This window comes from Halichoerus grypus, chromosome 4, assembly GCF_964656455.1.
Source record: "Halichoerus grypus chromosome 4, mHalGry1.hap1.1, whole genome shotgun sequence".
NCBI lineage: Eukaryota > Metazoa > Chordata > Mammalia > Carnivora > Phocidae > Halichoerus > Halichoerus grypus.
Genome location: NC_135715.1, coordinates 99,740,557 through 99,765,362, shown reverse-complemented (window position 1 = coordinate 99,765,362; position 24,806 = coordinate 99,740,557). Strand labels below are relative to the sequence as shown.

At 37.8% G+C, this 24,806-nt stretch overlaps 1 protein-coding gene across 5 annotated transcripts in view; it reads left to right on the top strand.

Annotated features, from left to right (window-relative positions):
- The window catches only part of NCKAP5 (NCK associated protein 5), a 973,576-nt gene that overhangs the window by 451,732 nt on the left and 497,038 nt on the right, over positions 1-24,806 (top strand). For all 5 annotated transcript variants that reach the window (XR_013447087.1, XM_078070693.1, XM_078070694.1 and 2 more), the window contains one exon: positions 193-256. Coding sequence is in view for 4 of the 5 variants with exons in the window: in XM_078070693.1 (XP_077926819.1) it covers positions 193-256 (64 nt within the window). In the remaining variant the exon portion in view is untranslated. The remainder of the gene's footprint in view (positions 1-192; positions 257-24,806) is intronic.

Sequence of the window (24,806 nt, the reverse complement as noted above, 5' to 3'; positions counted from 1 at the left end):
ATCTCTTTCATGACACTCAATGAAAACAATGCACGAATGACTTTAAATATTTATAGAAAGTTTAGTGGAGGAAGTGAGCTAAACCAAGGAAGGAGTTCCTCTGGAGACCTCAAAAGAATGTTTCAAAGCCATGCCAGTGTACCTCTACCCTGAGAAGAATAGGCAACTAACCATGTGCTTTTGTTTCCCCAGGGAGAAGTTGGCCGTGGCCCGGCTGCAGCGAGAAGTTGCCCAAAGAAGAAGTGAGGGGGCCATGGTAAGTGCTGTCTGGTCTCTCCTGATCCTGCACCTCCCTTCCAAAGATCTCTGGCTGGAAAGGCATTTTTGTCTCATTAAGGATATCTAAGGAAAATATTTGCTTGCAGCAAACTTAATGATGTATTGGTAAATAATGTGTTTCTAATGCCATTTGCAGACAGGGAGAGGGGAGGGACAGGAGGAGGGAGGGGCGGTATTAATTGAGAAAAATAACTATCTGGGCTTTGAAGAGGATGTTCAAACCTTCAGTTGGTTATATAGCTTTATTTCCTGAAGACCCGAGCTTCCAGCTGTGAGCAGAGTGTCAGTAAATGAGCAATTGTAGGTTTTCAGCTAAGAACGGTTCAACATAACTCAAGCCTGTCGGTTCTTTGAACTTTGAAACAAACAACCTAAAAGAACACGGAGATTTTTACTAATGTAATTGTCTTCTACCCTTTTCTTTCTCTGCACTCTGTATTTCTTCCTGTCCTTCCCAGTGTGTGCCATTCAGAAAACTGATGTTTCCTTGTGTTTTGAATTGTACTAAAAATCAATATGGTTGTTTTGGTCCATGGCAACTTCATTTTATAGACTCTCTTTGCGAAAGTATCTGCCCGCGTGCGGCTCTAACATCAGAGATGACTGCCTGGGGTCCCAGGGTGCATACATGTGTGGATTAACTGCTGCTCCTTCCTCTGAGCAAAAAATAGAACACTAGATTTTTTTCTCACTTAAGACAAAACAATGGCACAAGTGCAATTTTTCAGCACAAGAATTATCTTTTTTTAAAAAAGAGAAGTGACACATTTTTAGACCCTTCAGGCTGCTTCTGTTTCATTTCATGAGAGTTAATTGACAATCCATACCCCGAAAAGAATAAGAAATTAGTAAAAAGATGCTGGCCTCGCACCTCTCTCAGGGAAGGTAAAGGTCTGGAGCAAGAGACTGAATGTTTAGTGGGTTCTGGAATGGTGCAGTGGCCTTTGAGCATGCTAAAATGTGATCACACGGTTTGCAATTCTGGTGATCTCAATGCAAAGAGAATCTTAAATGTTCAAATAATAGGAAACAACTGTTCACAAGCATCTTTGAGCAATGAAATGGAAATAGGCTGGAGAAAATGAATGTTTAGTCAAATAGTGCCCGAATCTGGACTTTGACGGTGTTGGGGTATGTGTACGGGCTAGGCCATTCTGCGATGTTTCAGTGTTTTGTTTCGGGCTAGCTCCTGTTCTACATGTTGTCAGCTGTGTCCTAAATGAATGTGAAGAAGTGACAACTTTTCTCGGTCTCAGTTTTTTTATATATATATTTTTTTAGGTCTCAATTTTTTCATCTTCAAAATGAGGAGTTTGGAGTTTTATGATGACATTAACTTAGTGGATCACGCCACTGAACCTTTTCTTATGTAAAGTTTTTATGATGGGGAGCTTTTCCTAGTAATAGCTAAATGCTATTTAAGCTCATAAGTACAGGCCTCTAGAATGTCTCTTTCTGGCGCCAATGAATGGATCTCAGCTGAAGTAATCTAAGGCATATAACTCACTAGTTTTTAACAAGATAAAAAACCCCTTTCAAAACATTGCAGAATAATTGTTCAGCGTTGAAAATACCCAGAAAACACAAGGACACAAAAGGGTTACTCTCCTTGCTCAAAAAACAACTTGGCAAATGTTTCTAGTATGTTGTTATTCTTATTTTAATTATGGTAATGAAAAATCACACTTACGTGTTGTTTGATTTAACAAGCATTTATTGAGCACCCACTCTGTGCCTGGCACTGTCCTAGGCCCCGGGGAAACATCAGTGAAAAAAAAAAAACAGGCAAAAATCTGAGAGCTTACATTTTCGTGGTTGTGAAGACAGACACTAAATGTATTTAGAGTGTTAGATGGTGAACAAGATCAGGGTAGGAGAGATTGGGAGTTCTAGGGCTTCACTATTTTAAGTAGAGTTTCATAGAAGTAAATCACTGAAAAGTTAGTATTTGAGCAAAACTTGAAGAAGGCAAAAGAGTGAAACCTGGTGATATTTGGGGGAGGATCATTCTAGGCTGGGAGACCAGCAGGTACAAAGGCCTGGGGTGCCTGAGGAAAAGCCTGCAGACAGGCTGGCTGGAGGGTAGTCGGTGGGGAGAGGGTGAAGAGTAGAAGATAAAATCAGTGAAATGATGGGGGACAGAGGGGTAAGCCAAGGATCTCTGGCTCATGCTGTGAGTGATAGGAGCCATTGAAAGGCTTTGTGTAAGGCGGTGACATGATGTGATTTACTATTATTCATGTAACTGTTTACTCCCATTCCATAATTTATCACATCTCAATTCCTTAGAGACACCACAGCCCTGATTTTCATTAATGCCCTTTATTTTGTTTCTTCTCCCTCTTTCTCAGTGTTTTTCTCCTCTTTCCTTACCTCTGAGTTTTCTACTTAATTACATGCTTCAGCTTTTTTGCTCCTAGGATTCATTTATTTCTGAAGTCCTGATTCTTTCAGTATCTGACAGTCCCTAAAGTCAGGCAGTTCTGTTCATCCTCTAAATTTGATTCTTGTGTTACAAGCCCAGAACTTCTGTCATGTCCGTAGCAGAAGAGAAAAGCAGTTCATCACAACCGCATCATATTATTTAAAGACTACTATTTACAGTATTCTTTATTTTTATCCACATGAAAGGGAAAATGGTATGGAAAGTTAAGTAAGTATTGTGAAAAAAAAATTTAATTGAGGCAGGGATTGATTTTTAAAATCACCAATGAACATTTTATAATCAAAAGTCTTTAATGTAAAATGCAAATTTTTAAAAATTTGACTTCGTGCAATAAATCTCCTTACTGACAAGTTTTAAGATAGTATTCAAGGCTCCATTTTTGAGACGTTTATTTTATTTTTTTAATACACTTTTTATTTTGGAATAATCTTAGCCTTAAAGGAAGTTTCGCATCTGCATCCCCTTGATCCAGTTTTCTAATGTTAATGTCTTCATAACTGTGGCATAATTCTCACAAGTGAGAGATTACCATTGGCTTGTTGCTATTATTCATACTTCAGATTTTGTTAGAATTTCACCAGTTTTCCCAATAATTTCTGTTTTCTGATCTACGATTCAATCCAGAGTACCACATTTCATGTAGAGAGATTGCTTTTTAATGGCTAGTTGATATAAATGTGGGGATAAAAAGACCTCGAGCTTGGGAGTGAGGCAGGTCAGGATTCAAAATCCATCTCTGCCAGTAGTTAGCTATGTGGGTTTGGGCACATCACTAGTTTTTATCAGTTCTGTCCATTCTTTTGTTCTGGTGACCTAAATATTTATTTGGGAATGCTTTCTTTCAGCAATTAGATATTTCATATTTGTTTCCTTTGCTCTTGACTCTTTCATGAAATAGCTCACTATTGTTTTTACACTTACTTTTCATTATTTTTCACAAGCTGCTGTAAGATCATGTTTCTCTTCATTCTGGGAGATTCTGTTACCGCTTGTGCTGCCTAGCCCTGGTTTGGTTTACATATAAAATCTATTCTGTCCTTAAGACTTTAATGTCATCTTAAATTTGGCTATATGTAAAAAGGCCCATTCTACCCCAAGAATATAGATATTCATTATCATTATCTTTTAGAAAGTATATAGTTTTTTTTTTTCTTTCCTGTCAATCTTGGCATCATCTAGATGGAATTAAGTTAGTGTGAGGCCGGGATCAAAAGGAATGTTTTCCCAAAATCATCTATTCAACAGTCTAAACTTTACTGTCTCTCTTATTGTATTCCAAATTCCCATATTAATCTACATGAGTTCCTGGACAGCTTATACTTTTCCATTAACCATTATTGATTCTGACATGATTCTAAATTGTTTTGATTACTAGAAATTGATAGTTTACTTAATATTTTGTAGATTATTTCTGATTATACTTTTTCCTCCAAACTTGCAAAGACAATTTTATTTATGAATAGCAATAAGAATTTATGAGTTAAAATACGTAAAGAGGATTTTTATATGTACTTACAACACAACAAAATATTGTAGTGAGACCATTTCAAAATGATATGAAAAACAGCTTAAGTGTATTTGCTGTTTTCTTCAATTTATATTAAAGTTTTAGAAGAATATCACTTCTGCCACTGTTTAACTTTGTTTTTTATCAAAGAGATATTAATATCCCCAGAACACTAATATTCTATCAAACGTAATTTTTAAAATGCTTGAGCTAATTATGCAAAATCTTAGATACCATATGGTTCCTTCTCATCTCATTGGGTAATTTCTACTTGGGAAAAAGAAAAATATTAATTCTTGATTTCTGATCTCAAGGCACTAAGGAAACAGAGGAAGCCTATTTGCCCTGTTGTAAGATTCCCTTTTTTCTGCAACTAGATATTCAGATGTTGCCTGGATGTTACCATACTGACCATTACCTAAATTCATAATCATAACCTCCCTTTTCTTCTCACAATGAACTTCCAAGGAGTAATGGTCAAAGATTGGGATATTGACAGAATAGGAATTTGAAGAAAAAGCAGAAGAGCTTGAGGAAGTAGGGAGATCAGAATCCTTGGAACCTCTGTGACATCCTTGCTCTAGGACAAGGCAAACTTAGGGCAGCAGAAGCCCACACTACATCTTGCTCATTCAGTGCCACAGTGTGAACAGCCAGCTACGGTGCCGACACTGGAGTTGGCTGGGTTGGCGATACAAACTTGGGGAAAAAAACACGTATAGAGGGGCGCCTGGGTGGCTCAGTCATTAATCGTCTGCCTTCGGCTCAGGTCATGATCCCAGGGTCCTGGGATCAAGCCCCGCATCGGGCTCCCTGCTCGGCGGGAAGCCTGCTTCTCCCTCTCCCACCCCCCCTGCTTGTGTTCCCTCTCTCGCTGTGGCTCTCTCTGTCAAATAAATAAATAAAATCTTTAAAAAAAAAACAACACCACGTATAGAACCTTCACCTCTGTGGCACAGTGTTCAGTACCTATTATTTAAACTAGAAAAGATCATTGCTCTAAAGAGACACATATGAAAACAGGAACACTGCACGTGGTCCAGGTGACATGGCCTTGGTGAACTGTCATGGTTTTGCTTTGTATGCCCTTCTTGACATTGCGGAACAGCTCTATAGACAACTGTATAGTCTGAACTCTGACAGACAAGACTTCTAAGAAGGGGAATTCAGAGTTTGGAAACCCAAGAGTAAGGGGGCATAGAGCCATGGTCTCTAAGAATACCAATTCTTACTACTAGTTTTCTTGGGGTCAGGATTTGGTTTTGATAGAAGTTTGTTGTTCACAATAGCCCAGTAGGTCATACATCTGATTTTCCAACTGGTAGTAGTCAAAGGAAGGGGGTTAGGTTGGGACCAAGGTCAATTAAGTGTTTCTTTTTCCTTTTTTAAAAGATACAGTTAGCATACAATATTATATCAGTTTATGATGTACAACACAGGATATGGGTGTATATAGTGAAATGGTTACCACAGTAAGCCTAGTTAACAACCATTACTATACATAGTTCTAGATTTTTTTCTTTTGATGAGAATTTTTAAGATTCTCTTAACAACTTGCAAATATAAAAATACAGCATTCTTAACTATAGTAATCATGCTATATATTATATTCTAAGGATTTTTTAAAATTTTATAACTGGAAATTTGTACATTTGACCACCTTCATCCATTTCACCCACCCCCACCTCTGGCACCCACTAATCTGTTGTATCTATGATTTCATTTCTTTGTTTTTTTATTTTATTTTTTTAAGATTTCACAAATAAGTAAGGTCATATGGTATGTCTTTCTCTGTCTGACTTATTTCACTTAGTGTATTGCTCTCAGTGTCCATCCACATTGTTGCAAATGTCAGGATGTCCTTCTTTTTACGGCTAATAATATTCCACTGTATAAATATATATACTATATTTTCTTTATCCCTTCATCTGTTGATGGACACTTAGGTTGTTTGCATATCTTGGCTGTTGGAAATAATGCTGCAGTGAACATGGGGGTACAAATACCTCTTCAAGATAGTGATTTTATATCCTTTGAATAAATACCCAGAAGTGAAATTGCTGGATCATATGGTACTTCTATTTTTAATTTTTTGCAGAACCTCTATTCTATTTTCCACAGTGGCCACACCAATTTATATTCCCACAAGCGGTGCACAAAGGTTTTCTTTTCTCCACATCATTGATGACTTTATGTCTTGTGTGTAATAGTCATTTTAATACTGTTGTGTTATTGTGAGGTGATATCTCATTGTGGTTTTGGTTTGTACTTCCTGGATGAAAGTGATGTTGAGCACCTTTTCATGTGCCTATTGACTATCTGTATGTCTTCTCTGAAAAAATCTCTATTCAGCTCCTCTGCCCATTTTTTAATTGGGTTGTTTTTTGTTATTGAACTGTTTCAGTTCTTCATATGTTTTGGATATTAGCCCTTTATCAGATAAATAATTTGCAAATATTTTCTCCTGTTCTATAGGTTGCCTCTTCATTTTGTAGGTGGTTTCCTTTGCTGTGCAGAAGCTTTTTAGTTTGATATAGTCCTGTTTGTTTATTTTTGCCTTTGTTGCTGTTGCTATTTGGTGTCCTATTCAAAAAAATCATTGCCAAAATTAATGTTTATGGAGCATACCCCCTATTTTTTCTTGTGGCATTTTTATGGTTTCTGGTGTTTCATTCAAGTCTTTAAGCCATTTGAAGTTGATTTTTATGTGTGGTCTAAGATAGTGGTCCAGTTTCATTCTTTTGCATATGACTGTCCAGTTTCTCCAGCACCATTTATTAAAGAGACTGTCTTTATCTCTGTTGTTTACTCTTGATTCCTTTGTTATAATTTAATTGACCAAATATGCATGCATTTATTTCTGGACTCTCTATTCCATTCCGTTGATCTATGTGTCTTGTGTCAATGTCATGCTGTTTTAATTACTATAGCTTTGTAATATAATTCTTCTTTCTCAAGATTGCTTTAGCTATTCAGGGTCATTTGTAATTCCATACAAATCTTAGGATTGTCTTTCCTATTTCTGTGAAAAATGCCATGCGGATTTTAATAGGGATTGCATTGAATCAATGGATTGCTTGGGTAGTATGGACATTAGAACAATATTCTTTCAGTCACTGAGCACAGAATATCTTTTCATTTATTTGTGTCACCTTCAGTTTCTTTCATGAATGTCTTACAGTTTTCAGCATAAAAGTCTTTTACCTACTTGGTTAAATTTATTCCTAAGAATATTATTTTTTGGTGCAACTGTAAATTTTTTTTAAATTCCTCTTTCTGGTCACTATTAGTATATTGAAGTGCAACTGTTTTTTGAAAATCTGTGTTGTTAGTGGCATGAAAAGTTTAGATTTGTCTCATTGTGTTAATATGTTGGTGTTAGAAGCAGTCATTGCAGTTGAGTTTTAAGTATCATCCAAAGAAGAGAAACATCTGGGATGGCATGTCATTCACAGTGCTTATCATTGGCTGAAATATATCCACATGATATATCTGGAAAAAAGAGTCAGAACTTTTTTTTTCCTTACAAAAACCAACTTAGAAAGTCATATCTACTTGGCTTTTAATTTGTTAAGAGTTTAGAATGGTAGGTATTAAACTTCAGGACATATTTCTGTATATATGCTAAATTTTGGAACTAGGCCCTGCATATTATTTTGTTCATTTATTTTTTCAGCATATCCAGCAGAAAATATAATGAAATCCTTGCTTTCATAAAATGTAAAAAAAAAATAAAATATTTATTATACAAATACATTAATGTCCTACTTTTCATGATCCCTTTTCAGTCAGTAGTATCAGAAGTTTTTAAACAACTCTGAAAATTAAAATATAATATTTTAAGTAATTCATTTTAAACAAATTAAAAGAGAACTTAAAAATATTTAAACTCTGACAATGAAACCACTACTTTTGAGATGTAATCAAATTAATACTTAGAGTGAAATGTATAGCTTTAAATTAAATGCACGAAATAGGCAAAGAATAGATTTAAAATTGATTAATCATCTAATCAAATAGTAATAAAGAATAATAAAATACACTTAAATAAAGAAGAAGAAATAATGAAATAGAAATAATGAAATAGAAATGAAAATGAAGAAATAGCATAAAATTGGCAGCAATACTAATTTATCTATTTACAAATAAAAATGGTAGACCATTGGACCATATGAACACTGGGTATTTGATATTGCATTATTAATATTTAGGTATACTCTTGTTATTATGGTTGTTTTAAAAAGAGTCCTTATTGTTTAGAGATGTATGCAGGAATATTTGTGTAGAATGCCTAGGTTTGTCTAGGTTTCTGTGATGTCTAGCTTTATTTCAAAGTAATACTGGAAGAGGGAAGTTGGTCATTTAGAGGAAACAAAATTGGCCATATATGGTAACTCTAGAAGTTGAGGATTTATTATACTTTCTTCTTACTTTTATAATTGTTAAAAAAAAAATTGTTAAAAGTTTTAAAAAATGTTCTTCCTAACAAGCTACCAGGCTTTGATGGTTTTACAGAGTTCAACCAAACCTTTAGTGAAGGAGATACTGTTTTATACAGATTGGTGCTGAAAAAGAAAATGAGAGAAATATCCAAGCTCATTGTTTAAAAATAAGCTTTTCATTTTAGAACAGTTAAATATTTCCAAAAAAAAAAAATTACAGAGATAATACAGAGAGTTCCCATACGTCCCATACCGTTTCTCCAACTATTAACATCTTACATTACTGTGGTACATTTGTCACAATTAATGAACGAATATTGGTACATTATTATTAATTAAACTCCACAATTATTCAGATTTCTCTAGTTACACCTTTTTCTCTTCCAAAATCCCAGCCAGCATACACAATACATTCAGTCGTGTGTCTCCTAAAGTTCTTCTTGGTTGTGATAGATTCTCAGACTTTCCTTGCTTTTGATGAACTTCGCAGTTTTGAATACTTGTTAGGGATTTTTAGGGATTTGTCTCATTGAGATTTGTCTGATGTTTTTCTAGTGATTATGCTGGGATATATTTTTGAAAGATGGACCACAAATTACAGTGTCATTTTCACCCCATCATTATCCAGGTTGCATACTATCAATGTAATTTATGACTGTTGAGGTATATTGATGACCTGGCTGAGGTAGTGTTTGCTAGGTTTCCACTGTGAAGTTTCTCCCCACCCACCCCCTTCCATACTGTACTCTCTGGAAAGAAGTCACAATGCATAGCCCATACTTCTGAATTGGAGAGTTATGTCTCACCCCCTTGAGGGTGGAGTATCTACATAAATTATTTTGGATTCTTCTGCATGATATTTTTGTCTCTTCTTCCTCATTATTTTCAGTCATTTACTTATATTATGAATGTATTGATGTTTACTTTACATGTAGGCTTATCAACCAATATAAACTATTTTTTTGCTAAAATTGTTCCAGCTTGGGGCATTAGGAACTACTTTCATTGGCTCCTGTGCCCATTGACACACTACCATCATTGTTTTTGTTGGTTGTTATTTCCTTCTCTTGTTTTTCCTCTAGTTTTAGCGAGATGTAATTGACATATAGCATTGTGTAACTTTGGGGTCTACAGCATAATGACTTGATTTACATGTACTGTGAAATGACCACAGTAAGTTCAGTTAACATCCATCACCACATACAGATACTATTATAAATATTTTTTTCTTTTAAAGATTTTATTTATTTGACAGAGAGTGAGAGAGCACAAGCAGGGGGAATAATAGCAGGCAAAGGAAGAGGGAGAAGCAGACTCCCGCTGAGCAGGGAGCCCGTTTTGGGGCTCGATCCCAGGACCCTGGGATCATGACCTGAGCCGAAGGGAGACGCTTAATGGACTGAGCCACCCAGACGCCCCTATTTTTTTCTTTGTGATGAGAACTCTTAGGATCTACTCTTAACAACTTGTATATATTATATAGCAGTGGTAACTACACTTACCATGTTACACATTTTTCTCCAGTACTTATTTATCTTATAACTGGAAGTTTGTGCCTTTTGACCACTTTCATCCCATTTCACCCTTGCTGCCATAATCACAAATCTCATCTTTTATTCTTTGAGTTTTTTTAAAATTTTGATTCTACATATAAGTGAGATCATGTAATATTTGTCTTTGTTCGACATAACTTTTTTTCTTTTAAAGATTTTATTTATTTGACAGAGAGAGAGACAGTGACAGAGGGAACACAAGCAGGGGTAGTGGGAGAGGGAGAAGCAGGCTTCCTGCTGAGCAGGGAGCCCGATGTGGGGCTCGATCCCAGGACCCTGGGATCATGACCTGAGCCGAAGGCAGACGCTTAACTGACTGAGCCACCCAGGAGCCTCTGTTCGACCTAACTTTAATTAGTGTAATGCTCTCAAGGTCCATGCATATTGCCATAAGTGGCAGGGTTTCCTCATTTTTTATGAATTATTAATATTCCATTACATATATATATGTACATACATACATATATTAATTTTTATGAATTAATATTCCATTACATATATGTATGTACATACATATGTATGTACATACGTGTGTGTGTGTGTGTGTGTGTGTGTGTGTGTGTGTGTATGCCACACTTTCTTTATCCATTCATCCATCAGTGGACACTTAGATTGTTTCCGTGTCTTGGCTATTGTAAATAATGCTGCTATGAACATGGAAGTACACCTATCTCTTTGACATAGTGATTTCATTTCTTTTGTATATATTCCCAGAAGTGAAACTAATGGATCATATGATAGTTGTATTTTTAATTTTTTGAGGAAACTCCATGCTGTTTTTCTTAGTGGCCACACCAGTTTACAGTCCCATCAACAGTGTGTGAGAATTCCCTTTCCTCTACATCCTCACCAGCATTGTTGTCTTTTGTCTTTTTGATGCTAGATCATTGTAACCGGTGTGAGGTGGTATCTCTACTGTTTTCATTTACATTTCCCTAATGATTCGTTATGTTGAACATCTTTTCATTTACCTGTTGACTACTTATATATTTACTTTGGCAAAATGTCTGTTCAGGTCCTTTGCCCATTTTTTTAAATTTTAATTTTTTTCCTCTTGAGTTATATGAGTTGCCTGTATATTTTGGATATTAACCCCTTATCAGATATATGGTTTGCACATATTCTTAATCATTGCATATATTGCCTTTGTCATTTTTTTTTTTGGTTGTTTCTTTTGCAATGCAGAAACTTTTTAGTTTATTATAGTCTCACTTGTTTATTTTTCATTTTGTTATTTGTGCTTTAGGTATCATATGAAGACAATTGTCAAGAGTCCTATCAAGGAGCTTTTTTCTTATGTGTTCTTTGGGTAGTATTGTGGTTTTGGGTCTTATATTTCAGCCTTTAATCCATTTCATGTTAATTTTTGTGAGTAGGAAAGATACCGGTCTAGTTTCATTCTTTTGCATGTGAATATCCGATTTACCAACACTGTTGTTAAAGAAACTGTCTTTTTCCAACTATTTTTAGCTCCTTTATAAAATTAGTTGACTATGTATGCTTAGGTTTATTTCTGTTCAATTCTGTTTCATTGTTCCATGTGTCTGTTTGTATGCCAGGATCATACTGTTTTAACTACTGTGGCCTTATGATACAGCTTCATGCCTCCCACTTTGTTCTTCATTTTCAGGTTTGCTTCAGCTATTTGGTTTTTTTTGTTTGTTTTTTGTTTTTTTGGTTCCATATAAATTTTAGGATTGTTTTTACTACTGTAAAAAATGCCACTGGAATCTTTATAAGGATTTCATTGAACTACAAATGGCTTTTGGAAATATTGTCATTTTAACAATATTAATTCTTTCAATTTATGAACATGGGATACCTTTCCTCCCCCTCTCTCTCCTTCCTTTCTTTGTTCCTTCCTTTTTCCTTAGCACTTTCTTAATTTCTGCGGTTGCAAGATGCTTTGGTCTCATCTTGTATATTTCCTGCCACATTGTTAGAATCAGCCATTTCCCTAAAGAACGCTGTTTCCTTTATGAAAAGGGTATTTAAAAACCAAGATACAAGTGCTAAGATACAACTTACTTTTATGATGCTTGATTTTTAAAGTGGTATTTATTCTAGGAATGCAGTGATTGCTTAACATTAGGGAAGTGATTAATATAGTTGACAATGGTAATAGATTAAATAGAGAAAATAAGACTTCACTAGATACAGAATAAAACGTTTGATAAAATTCAATCCCAGTTTATAATATTTTTTTAAAAAAATGTAGTCAGCTAAGAATAAAAGGACATTTCTTTAAATTGATAAAAGATGTCTACTGAAAATCTTCAGTAACCATTGTACTTAATGCTGAAAAGTTAGAAGTATTCCTTTTAAAATCTATAACCAGACCAGGATGCCTTCTGTTACTGCTTCTTTTCATTATACTTTAAGATAAATAAATGATGGGGCGCCTGGGTGGCTCAGTCAGTTAAACATCTCCCTTCAGCTCAGGTCATGATCCCAGGGTCCTGGGATTGAGCCCCACATTTTGCGCCCCCTGCTCAGCAGGGAGTCTGCTTCTCCTTCTGCCCCTCCCCCTCTGCTCTTGTGCTCTGTCTCTCGCTCTTTCTCTCAAATAAATAAATCTTTAAAAAAAAGATAAATGACATGAGGATTGGGGAAAAAAGCAAAAATTGTATTATTTGCAAATAATGGTTGTCTAAATAGAAAATCTAAAGTCCTCTTTTTTTAAATTTTATTTTATTATATTATGTTAATCACCATACATTACATCATTAGTTTTTGATGTAGTGTTCCATGATTCATTGTTTGCGTATAACACCCAGTGCTCCATGCAGTATGTGCCCTCCTTAATACCCATCACTGGCTAACCTGTCCCCCCACCCCCTTCCCCTCTAGAACCCTCAGTTTGTTTCTCAGAGTCCATAGTCTCTCATGGTTCATCTCCTCCTCCCATTCCCCCCATTCATTTTTCCCTTCCTACTATCTTCTTTTTTTTTAACATCTAATGTATTATTGTTTCAGGGGTACAGATCTGTGATTCAACAGTCTTGCACACTTCACAGCACTCACCATAGCACATACCCTCCCCAGTGTCTATCACCCAGCCGCCCCATCCCTCCCACCCTACCCCCCACTCCAGCAACCCTCAGTTTGTTTCCTGAGATTAAGAATTCCTCATATCAGTGAGGTCATATGATACATGTCTTTCTCTGATTGACTTATTTCGCTCAGCATAACACCCTCCAGTTCCATCCACGTCGTTGCAAATGGCAAGATCTCATTCCTTTTGATGGCTGCATAATATTCCATTGTATATATATATACCACCTCTTCTTTATCCATTCATCTGTCGATGGACATCTTGGCTCTTTCCATAGTTTGGCTATTGTGGACATTGCTGCTATAAACATCGGGGTGCACGTACCCCTTCGGATCCCTACATTTGTATCTTTGGGGTAAATACCCAGTAGTGCAATTGCTGGATCGTAGGGTAGCTCTATTTTCAACTTTTTGAGGAACCTCCATACTGTTTTCCAGAGTGGCTGCACCAGCTTGCATTCCCACCAACACTGTAGGAGAGTTCCCCTTTCTCCGCATCCCTGCCAACATCTGTCGTTTCCTGACTTGTTAATTTTAGCCATTCTGACTGGTGTGAGGTGGTATCTCATTGAGGTTTTGATTTGTATTTCCATGATGCCAAGCGATGTTGAGCATGTTTTCATGTGTCTGTTGGCCATTTGGATGTCTTCTTTGGAAAAATGTCTGTTCATGTCTTCTGCCCATTTCTTGATTGGATTATTTGTTCTTTGGGTATTGAGTTTGATTACTTCCTTATAGATTTTGGAGACTAGCCCTTTATCTGATATGTCATTTGCAAATATCTTCTCCTATTCTGTTGGTTGTCTTTTGGTTTTGTTGACTGTTTCCTTTGCTGTGCAAAAGCTTTTTATCTTGATGAAGTGCCAATAGTTCATTTTTGCCCTTGCTTCCCTTGCCTTTGGCGATGTTTTCAGGAAGAAGTTACTGCAGCTGAGGTCGAAGAGGTTGCTGCCTGTGTTCTCCTTTAGGATTTTGAGGGACTCCTGTCTCACATTTAGGTCTTTCAACCATTTGGAGTCTATTTTTGTGTGTGGTGTAAGGAAATGGTCCAGTTTCATTCTTCTGCATGTGGCTGTCCAATTTTCCCAACACCATTTGTTGAAGAGACTGTCTTTTTTCCATTGGACATTCTTTCCTGCTTTGTCAAAGATGAGTTGACCATAGAGTTGAGGGTCCATTTCTGGGCTCTCTATTCTGTTCCATTGATCTATGTGCCTGTTTTTGTGCCAATACCATACTGTCTTGATGATGACAGCTTTGTAATAGAGCTGGAAGTCCAGAATTGTGATGCCGCCAGCTTTGCTTTTCTTTTTCAACATTCCTCTGGCTATGCGGGGTCTTTTCTGGTTCCATACAAACTTTAGGATTATTTGTTCCATTTCTTTGAAAACAGTGGATGGTATTTTGATAGGGATTGCATTAAATGTGTAGATTGCTCTAGGTAGGATTGACATCTTCACAATATTTGTTCTTCCAATCCATGAGCATGGAACGTTTTTCCATTTCTTTGTGTCTCCCTCAATTTCTTTCATGAGTATTTTATAGTTTTCTGGGTACAGATTCTTTGCCTCTTTGGTTATATTTATTCCTAGGTATCTTATGGTTTTGGGTGCAATTGTAAATGGGATTGACTCCTTAATTTCTCTTTCTTCTGTCTTGTTGTTGGTGTATAGGAATGCCACTGATTTCTGTACATTGATTTTATATCCTGCCACTTGACTGAATTCCTGTGTGAGTTCTAGCAGTTTTGGGGTAGAGTCTTTTGGGTTTTCCACATAAAGTATCATATCATCTGCAGAGTGAGAGTTTGACTTCTTCTTTGCCGATTCGGATGCCTTTGATTTCTTTTTGTTGTCTGATTGCTGTGGCTAGGACTTCTAGTACTGTGTTGAATAGCAGTGGTGATAGTGGACATCCCTGCTGTGTTCCTGACCTTAGGGGACGAGCTCTCAGTTTTTCCCCATTGAGAATGATATTGGCTGTGGGTTCTTCATAGATGGCTTTTATGATATTGAGGTATGTGCCCTCTATCCCTATACTCTGAAGAGTTTTGATCAAGAAAGGATGCTATACTTTGTCAAATGCTTTTTCTGCATCTATTGAGAGGATCATATGATTCTTGTTCTTTCTTTTATTAATATATTGTATCACATTGTTTGATTTGTGGATGTTGAACCAACCTTGCTGCCCAGGAATAAATCCCACTTGGTTGTGGTGAATAATCCTTTTAATGTACTGTTGGATCCTATTGGCTAGTATTTTGGTGAGAATTTTTGCATCCATGTTCACCAGGGATATTGGTCTGTAATTATTTTTGATGGGGTGTTTGTCTGGTTTTGGGATCAAGGTAGTGGTGGCCTCATAAAACGAGTTTGGAAGTTTTCCTTCCATTTCTATTTTTTGGAACAGTTTCAGAAGAATAGGTATTAATTCTTCTTGAAATGTTTGGTAGAATTCCCCTGGGAAGCCATCTGGCCCTGGGCTCTTGTTGGAGATTTTTGATGACTGCTTCAATTTCCTTAGTGGTTGTAGGTCTGTTCAGTTTTTCTGTTTCTTCCTGGTTCAGTTTTGGCAGTTTATACATCTCTAGGAATGCATCCATTTCTTCCAGATTATCTAATTTGCTGGCATATAGTTGTTCATAATATGTTCTTATAATTGTTTGTATTTCTTTGGTGCTGGTTGTGATTTCTCCTCTTTCATTCATGATTTTATTTATTTGGGTCATTTCTTTTTTTTTTGATAAGTCTGGCCAGGGGTTTATCAATCTTACTAATTCTCTCAAAGAACCAGCTCCTAGTTTCGTTGATCTGTTCTACTGTTCTTTTGGTTTCTATTTCATTGATTTCTGCTCTGATCTTTATTATTTCTCTTCTCCTGCTGGGTTTAGGCTTTATTTGCTGTTCTTTCTCCAGCTCCTTTAGGTGTAGGGTTAGGTTGTGTATTTGAGACCTTTCTTGTTTCTTGAGAAAGGCTTGTATTGCTACATACTTTCCTCTTAGGACTGCCTTTGCTGCATCCCAAAGATTTTGAACAGTTGCGTTTTCATTTTCATTTGTTTCCATGAATTTGTTTAATTCTTCTTTAATTTCCTGGTTGACCCATTCATTCTTTAGTAGGATGCTCTTTAGCCTCCATGTATTTGAGTTCTTTCCGACTTTGCTCTTGTGATTGAGTTCTAGTTTCAAAACATTGTGGTCCAAAAATATGCAGGGAATGATCCCAGTCTTTTGGTACCGGTTGAAACCTGATTTGTGACCTAGGATGTGATCGATTCTGGAGAATGTTCCATGGGCACTAGAGAAGAATGTGTAATCTGTTGCTTTGGGATGGAATGTTCTGAATATATATATGAAGTTCATTTGGTCCAGTGTGTCATTTAAAGTCTTTATTTCCTTGTTGATCTTTTGCTTAGACGATCTGTCCATTTCAGTGAGGGGGGTGTTAAAGTCCCCCACTATTACTGTATTGTTGTCGATGTGTTTCTTTGCTTTTGTTATTAATTGGCTTATATAACTGCCTTCTCCCATGTTGGGGCATAGATATTTACAATTGTTAGATCTTCTTGTTGGATAGACCCTTTAAGTATGCTTTAGTGTCCTTCCTCATCTCTTATTACAGTCTTTGGTTTAAAATCTAATTTGTCTGATATAAGGATTGCCACCCCAGCTTTCTTTTGGTGTCCATTAGAATGGTAAATTGTTTTCCACCCCCTCACTTTCAATCTGGAGGTGTCTTTGGGTCCAAAATGAGTCTCTTGCAGACAGCGTATCAATAGGTCTTGTTTTTTTATCCCATCTGATATGATAGCCTGTGTCTTTTGATTGGGGCATTTAGCCCTTTTACATTCAGGGTAACTATTGAAAGATATGAATATAGTGCCATTGTATTGCCTGTAAGGTGACTGTTACTGTATATTGTCTGTGTTCCTTTCTGGTCTATGTTACTTTTGGGCTCTTTCTTTGCTTAGAGAACCCCTTTCAATATCTCTTGTAGAGCTGGTTTCGTGTTTGCAAATTCCTTTAGTTTTTATTTGTCCTGGAAGCTTTTTATCTCTCCTTCTATTTTCAGTGACAGCCTAGCTGGATATAGTATTCTTGGCTGCATTTTTTTCTCATTTTGTGCTCTGAATATATCCTGCCAGTCCTTTCTGGCCTGCCAGGTCTCTGTGGATAGGTCTGTTGCCAGTCTAATGTTTCTATCATTGTAGGTTACAGATCTCTTGTCCCGAGCTGCTTTCAGGATTTTCTGTTTGTCTCTGAGACTCGTAAGTTTTACTATTAGATGTCGTGGTGTGGACCTATTTTTATTGATTTTGAGGGGGGTTCTCTGTACCTCCTGGATTTTGATGCCTGTTTCCTTCCCCAAATTAGGGAAGTTCTCTGCTATAATTTGCTCCAATATACCTTCTGCCCCTCTCTCTCTTTCTTCTTCTTCTGGGATCCCAATTATTCTAATATTGTTTCGTCTTATGGTATCACTTATCTCTCGAATTCTGCCCTTGTGATCCAGTAGTTGTTTACCTCCCTTTTTCTCAGCTTCTTTATTTTCCATCATTTGGTCTTCTATATCACTAATTCTCTCTTCTGCCTCATTTATCATAGCAGTTAGAACCTCCATTTTTTATTGCACCTCATTAATAGCCTTTTTGATTTCGCCCTGATTGGGTTTTAGTTCTTTTATTTCTACAGAAAGGGTTTCTCTAGTATCTTTCATGCTTTTTTCAAGCCCAGCTAGTATCTTTATAATCGTCATTCTGAACTCTAGTTCTGACATCTTATTAATGTCCATATTGATTAGGTCCCTGACAGTCGGTACTGCCTCTTGTTTTTCTTTTGAGGTGATTTTTTCCGTTTTGTCATTTTGTCCAGAGGAGAATAGATGAATGAGAGAACAAAATGCTAACAGGGTAACACCAACCCCAGAAAAATATACACTAAAGAAATCAGAAGAGACCTGAAACCAGGGGAAAAGAAAGGGAAAGAAAGAAAAAAAAAAAAAAAAAGAAAAAGATTAAAACAAAAAGAATATGATCAAATATGAGTAGAATGGTGCATAGAGCAGTGCCACACACTAGATTTGGGGTGTATTTTGGTCTGTTAGAAGAAAGTGTCTCTCAAAATTTTAATGAAAGAAAAACATATATGTATAAAAATAAGGGTAAATACGATGACGGATGGAATATGACTGTAAAGATGAAAATTACAAAAGATTTTATAAAAGGAATTGATAAGCTGGTTGAAAAAGAAAGAAGAGGAATTAAAAAAAAAAAAGGGAGAGAATGTGATCAGGCAGGAGACTAGAACAAAGCCATACACTAGAGATTTAGGGTATATTTTGGTCTGTTAGAAGAAACTGTATCCCAAAATTTTAAAGAGAGAGCAACTTATATATATATATACCAAAAACAAGGTTAACTACTATGAAGGGATAGAATATGACTCTAAAAATGAAAAATAAAAAGGATTTTATTTTAAAGATTTTATTTATTTATTTGACAGAGAGAGAGACAGCAAGAGAGGGAACACAAGCAGGGGGAGTGGGAGATGGAGAAGCAGCCTCTGCAGTGAGCAGGGAGCCCAATGCGGGGCTGGATCCCAGGACTCTGGAATCAGGACCTGAGCCAAAGGCAGACGCTTCATGACAAGGCCACAAAAGGGATTGATAAGATGTTGGTTGAAAAAGGGAAAAAGAAAAATTCAAAAAAAAAGAAGAAAAAGAAAAAAAAAGAAAATTAAAAAAATTAACCGTGAAAGACAAAAGAATCATGGTAAAAAAGCCATGGATTCTCTGTGCAGTATTCCCCTAGCGCTGGAGTTCTGCTGTTCTCATTGATAGGTAAACTTGGTCTTGGCTGGCTGTTCTCACTGATCTTCTGGGGGAGGGGCCTGTTGCCATGGTTCCCAAATGTCTTTGCCAGAGGCGGAATTGCCCCGTCCTTGCCGGTCCCGTCTAAGTCATCTGCTCGGGTTTGCTCTCGGGAGCTTTTGTTCCCTGCAAGCTTTCCGTACAGCTTTGGAGGACGAGAGTGAAAATGGTGGCCTTCCAATCTCCGCCCCGGAGGAGCTGAGAACTCGGGGCCCCGCTCCTCAGTGAGCCCCCAGAGAAAAGCAGTCAGTCACTCCCGTCTCCCCAGTGTCCGGCCGCACTCCGTGCTCACCCGGCCTGTGACCAAACGTCTCTATCTCTGGCACACAACCCCGTGTGGAGTCTCCAAACCCAGCAGATCCCTGCGGTGCACTCTCGTGCCGCTCCTCCCGGGGGAGGAAGGGGAGTCTCCCCAGATCTGCTGCTTGTTGGGTCCCTGCTAGAGGAGCAGTGGCCTGACTGTGCCACAGATCATGGTTTATGGCAACCCCGAGCTGAGAGCCCGCTCCTCGGCTCCATCTCTGCAGCCGGCTTCCCCACTCCGGTACCTGGGAACTCTGCCGCACTCAGGCCCTCCCGGTCTTTCTGTGACCCCGAGGGTCCTGAGACCACACTGTCCCGCGAGGGTTCCACCCCCCGCTGAGCCACTGGAGCAATGTCCCTCAGCGGAGCCGACTTCTAAAAGTTCCGATTTTGTGCTCAGCTGCTCTATCACTTGCCAGAAGCGGCCGATGGAGGCCCCCTCCCCTGCCGTCTATCCGCCCAAATATCACCTCGGATTCACTTCTCCACACATCCTACCTTCCAGTAAGTGGTCGCTTTTCTGTTCAGAGTTGCTGCTACACTCTTCTTCAATCTCCTGTTGAGTTCGTAGGTGTTCAGAATATTGTGATTCCTATCCAGCTGAATTCCTGAGACCAGACGAAATTTAGGTCTCCTTCTCCTCTGCCATCTTGCTCCTCCAGCTTAATCTAAAGTCCTCTTAAAACAAATTTTAAGAAGATTGTTCATATAAAATTAATATACGGAAGTCCGTAGGAATTGAACACATAAATTATCAACTCTTAATGTGTGGTTTTAAAAGATAGTACTTAAAATCATTTTTTCTTAACGCATATAGGAGTAATCTAGAATGGCAACACCTGGGTGGCTCAGTTGGTTAAGCAACCAACTTTTTTTTTTTTTAATTTTTTATTGTTATGTTAATCCCCATACATTACATCATTAGTTTTAGATATAGTGTTCCATGATTCATTGTTTGTGCATAACACCCAGTGCTCCATGCAGAACGTGCCCTCCTCAATACCCATCACCAGGCTAACCCATCCTCCCAACCCCCTCCCCTCTAGAACCCTCAGTTTGTTTTTCAGAGTCCATCGTCTCTCATGGTTCTTCTCCCCCTCCGATTTCCCCCTCTTCATTCTTCCCCTCCTGCTACATTCTTCTTCTTCTTTTTTTCTTTCTTAACTTATATTGCATTATTTGTTTCAGAGGTACAGATCTGAGATTCAACAGTCTTGCACAATTCACAGCGCTTACCAGAACACATACCCTCCCCAGTGTCCATCACCCAGTCACCCCATCCCTCCCACCCCACCCCCCACTCCAGCAACCCTCAGTTTGTTTCCTGAGATTAAGAATTCCTCATATCAGTGAGGTCGTATGATACATGTCTTTCTCTGTTTGACTTATTTCGCTCAGCATAATACCCTCCAGTTCCATCCACGTCGTTGCAAATGGCAAGATCTTATTCCTTTTGATGGCTGCATAATATTCCATTGTATATATATACCACATCTTCTTTATCCATTCATCTGTTGATAGACATCTTGGCTCTTTCCACAGTTTGGCTATTGTGGACATTGCTGCCATAAACATCGGGGTGCACGTAGCCTTTCGGGTCCCTACTTTTGTATCTTTGGGGTAAATACCCAGTAGTGCAATTGCTGGATCATATGGTAGCTCTATTTTCAACTTTTTGAGGAACCTCCATACTGTTTTCCAGAGTGGCTGCACCAGCTTGCATTCCCACCAACAGTGTAGGAGGGTTCCCCTTTCTCCGCATCCCCGCCAACATCTGTCATTTCCCGACTTGTTAATTTTAGCCATTCTGACTGGTGTGAGGTGGTATCTCATTGAGGTTTTGATTTGGATTTCCCTGATGCCGAGCGATATTGAACACTTTTTCATGTGTCTGTTGGCCATTTGGATGTCTTCTTTGGAAAAATGTCTGTTCATGTCTTCTGCCCATTTCTTGATTGGATTCTTTGTTCTTTGGTGTTGAGTTTGATGAGTTCTTTATAGATTTTGGATACTAGCCCTTTATCTGATATGTCATTTGCAAATATCTTCTCGCATTCTGTCAGTTGTCTTTTGGTTTTGTTGACTGTTTCCTTTGCTTTGCAAAAGCTTTTTATCTTGATGAAGTGCCAATAGTTCATTTTTGCCCTTGCTTCCCTTGCCTTTGGCGATGTTTCTAGGAAGAAGTTGCTGCGGCTGAGGTCGAAGAGGTTGCTGCCTGTGTTCTCCTTTAGGATTTTGATAGACTCCTGTCTCACATTGAGGTCTTTCAACCATTTGGAGTCTATTTTTGTGTGTGGTGTAAGGAAATGGTCCAGTTTCATTCTTCTGCATGTGGCTGTCCAATTTTCCCAACACCATTTGTTGAAGAGACTGTCTTTTTTCCATTGGACATTCTTTCCTGCTTTGTCAAAGATGAGTTGACCATAGAGTTGAGGGTCCATTTCTGGGCTCTCTATTCTGTTCCATTGATCTATGTGTCTGTTTTTGTGCCAGTACCATACTGTCTTGATGATGACAGCTTTGTAGTAGAGCTGGAAGTCTGGAATTGTGATGCCGCCAGCTTTGCTTTCCTTTTTCAACATTCCTCTGGCTATGCGGGGTCTTTTCTGGTTCCATACAAATTTTAGGATTATTTGTTCCATTTCTTTGAAGAAAGTGGATGGTATTTTGATGGGGATTGCATTGAATGTGTAGATTGGTCTAGGTAGGATTGACATCTTCACAATACTGGTTCTTCCAATCCATGAGCATGGAACGTTTTTCCATTTCTTTGTGTCTTCCTCAATTTCTTTCATGAGTATTTTATAGTTTTCTGAGTACAGATCCTTTGCCTCTTTGGTTAGATTTATTCCTAGGTATCTTATGGTTTTGGGTGCAATTGTAAATGGGATCGACTCCTTAATTTCTCTTTCTTCTGACTTGTTGTTGGTGTATATGAATGCCACTGACTTCTGTGCATTGATTTTATATCCTGCCACTTGACTGAATTCCTGTATGAGTTCTAGCAGTTTTGGGGTGGAGTCTTTGGGATTTTCCACATAAAGTATCATATCATCTGCAAAGAGTGAGAGTTTGACTTCTTCTTTGCCAATTTGGATGCCTTTGATTTCTTTTTGTTGTCTGATTGCTGTGGCTAGGACTTCCAATACTATGTTGAATAGCAGTGGTGATAGTGGACATCCCTGCCGCGTTCCTGACCTTAGGGGGAAAGCTCTCAGTTTTTCCCCATTGAGAATGATATTTGCTGTAGGTTTTTCATAGATGGCTTTTATGATATTGAGGTATGTACCCTCTATCCCTATACTCTGAAGAGTTTTGATCAAGAAAGGATGCTGTACTTTGTCAAATGCTTTTTCTGCATCTATTGAGAGGATCATATGATTCTTGTTCTTTTTTTTTTGTTAATGTATTTTATCACGTTGATTGATTTGCGGATGTTGAACCAACCTTGCAGCCCAGGGATAAATCCCACTTGGTCATGGTGAATAATCCTTTTAATGTACTGTTGGATCCTATTGGCTAGTATTTTGGTGAGAATTTTTGCATCCATGTTCATCAGGGATATTGCTCTGTAATTCTCCTTTTTGATGGGGTCTTTGTCTGATTTTGGGATCAAGGTAATGCTGGCCTCATAAAATGAGTTTGGAAGTTTTCCTTCCATTTCTATTTTTTGGAACAGTTTCAGAAGGATAGGTATTAATTCTTCTTGAAATGTTTGGTAGAATTCCCCTGGGAAGCCATCTGGCCCTGGGCTTTTGTGTTTTGGGAGATTTTTGATGACTGCTTCTATTTCCTTAGTGGTTATAGGTCTGTTCAGGTTTTCTATTTCTTCCTGGTTCAGTTTTGGTAGTTGATACATCTCTAGGAATGCATCCATTACTTCCAGGTTATCTAATTTGCTGGCATAGAGTTGCTCATAATATGTTCTTATAATTGTTTGTATTTCTTTGGTGTTGGTTGTGATCTCTCCTCTTTCATTCATGATTTTGTTGATTTGGGTCATTTCTCTTTTCTTTTTGATAAGTCTGGCCAGGGGCTTATCAATCTTGTTAATTCTTTCAAAGAACTAGCTCCTAGTTTTGTTGATCTGTTCTACTGTTCTTTTGGTTTCTATTTCATTAATTTCTGCTCTGATCTTTATTATTTCTCTTCTCCTGCTGGGTTTAGGCTTTATTTGCTGTTCTTTCTCCAGCTCCTTTAGGTGTAGGGTTAGGTTGTGTACTTGAGACCTTTCTTGTTTCTTGAGAAAGGCTTGTATTGCTATATACTTTCCTCTTAGGACTGCCTTTGCTGTATCCCAAAGATTTTGAACAGTTGTGTTTTCATTTTCATTGGTTTCCATGAATTTTTTTAATTCTTCTTTAATTTCCTGGTTGACCCATTCATTCTTCAGTAGGATGCTCTTTAGCCTCCAAGTATTTGAGTTCTTTCCGACTTTCCTCTTGTGATTGAGTTCTAGTTTCAAAGCATTGTGGTCTGAAAATAGGCAGGGGATGATCCCAATCTTCTGGTACCGGTTGAGACCTGATTTATGACCTAGGATGTGATCTATTCTGGAGAATGTTCCATGGGCACTAGAGAAGAATGTGTATTTTGTTGCTTTGGGATGGAATGTTCTGAATATGTCTGTGAAGTCCATTTGGTCCAGTGTGTCATTTAAAGTCTTTATTTCCTTGTTGATCTTTTGCTTAGATGATCTGTCCATTTCAGTGAGGGGGGTGTTAAAGTCCCCCACTATTATTGTATTGTTGTCGATGTGTTTCTTTGCTTTTGTTATTAATTGCCTTATATAATTGGCTGCTCCCATGTTAGGGGCATAGATATTTACAATTGTTAGATCTTCTTGTTGGATAGACCCTTTAAGTATGATATAGTGTCCTTCCTCATCTCTTATTACAGTCTTTGGTTTAAAATCTAATTTGTCTGATATAAGGATTGCCACCCCAGCTTTCTTTTGATGTCCATTAGCATGGTAAATGGTTTTCCACCCCCTCACTTTCAATCTGGGGGTGTCTTTGGGTCTAAAATGAGTCTCTTGCAGACAGCATATCGATGGGTCTTGTTTTTTAATCCAATCTGATAGCCTGTGTCTTTTGATTGGGGCATTTAGCCCATTTACATTCAGGGTAACTATTCAAAGATAGGAATTCATTGCCATTGTATTGCCTGTAAAGTGACTGTTACTGTATATTGTTTGCGTTCCTTTCTGGTCTATGTTACTTTTGGGCTCTCTCTTTGCTTAGAGGACCCCTTTCAATATTTCTTGTAGGGCTGGTTTCGTGTTTGCAAATTCCTTTAGTTTTTGTTTGTCCTGGAAGCTTTTTATCTCTCCTTCAATTTTCAATGACAGCCTA